Genomic DNA, 4,109 nt, shown 5'->3' on the forward strand with positions numbered 1-4,109 from the left:
TTGAACCAAACACACCTTAGCAGCAAGCAAAAATGAGTAAACGACTATCTAGACATCTGTACGACTAAATTTGGATTCCTCACGTGTTCGCATCAATTAAAGCACACGATAGAAAAGTAGTGCATCAACTCTTAGCAGACTTAGTTATAACCATCAGTAAAATCAAGAAGAGAAAAAAGCCCAACTGCTTGAAGAGTTGAAGGAGAAGAGTTAGGAGCGTGTTCACCCATGTTATTTAATGGGTTAATTTCACATAACCACACTGAACTTTGGGGATTTTCACATTAACCCCTAAACTTTGTTTCTCCCATGTAATCCTTCTAAACTTTAGGGTGTCTCAAAATCTCCTTTCAACATTTTCTTACCAGACCTTGCTATCTACAATTTACAAACAATTAAAATATCCTTGAGAGAGCAAAAAATTCTCAAATTGTGTCGTTTGTCATTTAAAGGGAATGTATCTGTCTTTTATAAATTTTGTGTATTTCCTCTCAATTAAATTTAGTTATTTTCAAATTATATGTAGGGTGTCCAGTGAGAAAAGATTAAAGTGTGTGTGGGTGGGGTTGGGGGGTGGGTTGAGACACCCGAAGTGCTGGTGGTTATGTGAAATCAACCCTACAAGTTTGGTCCATTGTGAGACGATAAACTTTTAAAATTAATGTTATGTAGCACAAAAAGTTTTGTCGAATAACTCCCAATTTGAAATTCTGACAGCTCTACATTGTTCGCTATCTCACTATATTACATTCAATTAAACTCTGAAAAAAAAAAGCAGACTTTTCAGTTGCACGCTCATCAGTGGTTTGCAATGTTAGCAACAAAATGGACAGCAAATTAAAAATGTCAACCAGAAAGAGACAGTAAAAGAAAAAAAAAGAAATGAAAGCTCACTGATGCAGCCATATAATGTAAGTATATGACTTACAAAATGAGAAACAATATTTCTAAGCTCATGATGAAAATTCTTCTTTTGATCTTGCATGCAACTCCAAAAGTACAATAGCTAATGTAATGTCTAACATGAAGGGGGCCCCTCTAGCTTTCAAAACCCTAAACCCTTCTCTGCCTGCACATTACTAAGCTCAGATATACAAAACCTATGCGCATGCTCTTGCATTATTGCCGTCCTTAAAGAGGAAATCTCTTTTCAGTGATTAATTCAGAGAGAGAGAATACAGGCTTCACATGACTTTCAATGGATCCTTGTCGCACTTTAGACCTTTTTTGGCCCACTGTTGTTTGAATTCATTTCATCCTCTCTAAAAAATACCCACCTCCTTGATCCAACTCTTTCTTGCAATGTATACTCTTGCGAGGCCTGTTCTCAACAAAGAAAATAACAACAAAATAAAATTTAAGAAACAGTGGAAGAGAAATTAAAAGAAGACTGCATACTCTTGTGAGGCCTGTTCTCAACAAAGAAAATAACAATAAAATAAAATTTAATAAACAAATGTACAAGAGATAATTAAAATAAGCATATATAATTAAAAAAAAGGGAATAGTATGCACGTTTGACCATAATTTTGACTGATATGTTACTGATGTTGATCTTAACTGATGTGTTGCTATAGATGTACAAGAGATAATTAAAATAAGCATATATAATTAAAAAAAAGGGAATAGCATGCACGTTTGACCATAATTTTGACTGATGTGTTAATGATGTTGATCTTAACTGATGTGTTGCTATAGACGTTAGAGGTTTAAGACATTCCTTATGATTTGATATATTGATGATCTGGACTGTAGTGGTTTGGATGTGATATTTCATGGATACACCAACCATCATTATAAACGGTTACACGAGCTCCCCTTCACTATTCACATGTAATTAGCACGAAAAGTATTTCGATCATGAGCTTACTTGAGAGTTGAGGCTCCGAGAGCGTTCGCAAGGCATTGCATGAGATTGACTTGAGCTCTTAGATGGATGACATAGTCCAGAGTCTCCCCCAGTAGAGAGAGGCTATTCAAGGACTCACCCCCTGGTATAATTCTTTTGAGCACTTGTGTTCTCTTCTTCACAATTCTCCTAGCTACAATGCTTGCGTCCGCATTCTTCTTCCTCGACCGGTACCGGAGGCTCTTTCCTAGGATCTTCTTGCTTGTAGGGATCTTCCACTTATTAATGGGGGCGACGTTCTTCTCATGATCAAAGGCGTTATTGTCGGTGGTGTGCTTTTCTTGCTTTGAGAGGTTTGTGATGAGGGCATTGCTCCACTTGGTGTGGCCTCTAGCAAGAGCCATGGCGGCGTCAGCGGAGAGCTTGATCGCCCTCTTCCTCTCTTGGATGCTCATGCTCTTGGAATGGACACCATCTAGCTTGAGACCATTGATCATGAGCTTGAGGAAGGACTTGTTGAATTTGTTTGTGGCTTGCATGGTTGAGAATGTGGAGAGAATTTGGTGGAAAACCCAAATGCTTCTTGTGGTTTTAGAGAGAGAGAGAGAGAGAGAGAGAGTTGGGAGATATATGATGTTGGTTTGGCTCTTTAAAAGCACACCATGTGGCCTTATATTTGCTTAAACTACACCATCTTGTTTTTATTTTTATTTTTTTTTTAAATTAAATTCTTCTTCAAGTAGGTATAACTATATGCAGCGCTGTGGGTAGACAAGGAGAGAGAGGAAGAGAGCATGACATTTTGACTTGGTGTACGGGAAGGAGAGATCACCGAGAGTGAAGGCAGGAGGCTTGCATGTGCAACTGTAAACTGAGATCATGTCATCTAATCTATAATTGTCTCAAAAGCGCTATCAAGCTAGGGATCGGATACCAAGGGAAAAATAAAGAGTGGAGCTGATAGTTCCAAAGAGAAATGAAATTACATAATTTTTCAGTGAGTAGATCGAATATGGGGGAAAAGTAATTTATTTTGGGGATCATTGGAGAGGAGAAGGGGAGATGTGGGCCATTGGCGGTAGAGACACACCACATGCATGCACATGGTGCCCACAACCCTACCACCCACAAAACAATACCCAAATAGGTCTCAATATTACAAGCTAGTGGTGCGTGTGTGTGCGCAAGTGTGAAATCTGCAACTTTTATGAACACACGAAAAGTAGGATAGCGGAAGGGATTTTAGGTATATTGGTATAACATACGCCTACGTAGACTAGACTGTGTTAGGGAACTTTTGAAAAACTAGGCCAAGATCGGTCTTAGCTCAGGTTTATTCTAAACCAAGCTGCAGTTAGATCAGGAGAAGGTGGTCCAAAATATAACCTATTTGAAAATTTATTTTCGGTTTAAGGAAAGCCGGGTCAGTTCTGACCCAGCCTTTAGCAAACAAGAAATAGCTTTAAATTGGGTCAGGTTCGGAGCCTATTCATTTTCAGGGGTTACCAAACACAACTTAGAGTTCTTTTAGTTGCATCAAAATTATGAAATTACATTAATGATTGAGAGTTGTAACTGTATACTCAGTACCCTTAAACTTCTAATGAGTCGAAATTTAGCTCACACATCAATTTTTTTCTTCTAAATATGCTATATATTCACGATTGATGGAATTTGACCCAGCAGGTTGGACTAATATCATCTTCTCTTACACTACATCAAAACTTTGAAATTACCGCAAGTATAGAAGATTATTACGTACTTTCTACTCTAAATATAGCTTAAATCCAATATATATAGGCTGGATGTTGGTGATGGTGTTTTAAGGCATTTTTCCCCTAATAATTTTCTCTCTTTTTTTTTGCTCTCCATAATTGGGGTAGTGTGAAAAGTAGATCGGCAGGATCCGGGAAATATGGTTAGGGAAATGGGTGGGTCTACTCCCTCCCTTTTCATCTACCTCCCGGTGGTCTTTGTACACTAGAGAATAATAAAATGTAATAGCTCCATGGAGTCCATATGGGCGTTTTTATATCTTTAGACCTTAACATGAGCCCCTTGGCTCTTGCATCTATATATATATATATGTCATGTTCTCAATTCTCATATATTTGATTGAGCTTTACTTTTCTTAGCTGGCTTAATTAGCCTTAGTTATATATGAACCAAACAAAACCTTGGTCAGACAAACTTAATTGACACTCATATTCTAGTCGATGCATTAGGATTATGATGAGAGAAAAACTGAGTTATTGCTTCG

The 4,109-nt window shown here is 37.7% G+C and overlaps 1 protein-coding gene across 1 annotated transcript; it reads right to left on the reverse strand.

Moving 5' to 3' along the window:
• Positions 1 to 870: 870 nt before the first annotated feature.
• Positions 871 to 2,677, reverse strand: LOC109827427 (transcription factor IBH1-like). Its single transcript, XM_020394443.1, has 2 exons — positions 1,871 to 2,677; positions 871 to 1,321 (listed from the first exon to the last, which is right to left on the reverse strand). Exons 1-2 carry the CDS (start codon positions 2,386 to 2,388, stop codon positions 1,249 to 1,251), a joined length of 591 nt encoding a protein of 196 aa, XP_020250032.1. The 5' UTR covers positions 2,389 to 2,677; the 3' UTR covers positions 871 to 1,248.
• Positions 2,678 to 4,109: the final 1,432 nt, after the last annotated feature.

Source organism: Asparagus officinalis, unplaced genomic scaffold, assembly GCF_001876935.1.
Source record: "Asparagus officinalis unplaced genomic scaffold, Aspof.V1 AsparagusV1_Un200, whole genome shotgun sequence".
Taxonomy (NCBI): domain Eukaryota; kingdom Viridiplantae; phylum Streptophyta; class Magnoliopsida; order Asparagales; family Asparagaceae; genus Asparagus; species Asparagus officinalis.

Excerpts from the sequence above, each read along its gene's own strand:
- LOC109827427 (XM_020394443.1), bottom strand. The coding sequence starts at position 2,388 with ATGCAAGCCACAAACAAATTCAACAAGTCCTTCCTCAAGCTCATGATC. Across the intron at positions 1,322-1,870 it reads CTCGGAGCCTCAACTCTCAA|GCCTCGCAAGAGTATACATT; the intron begins GTAAGCTCATGA and ends TGTTGAGAACAG.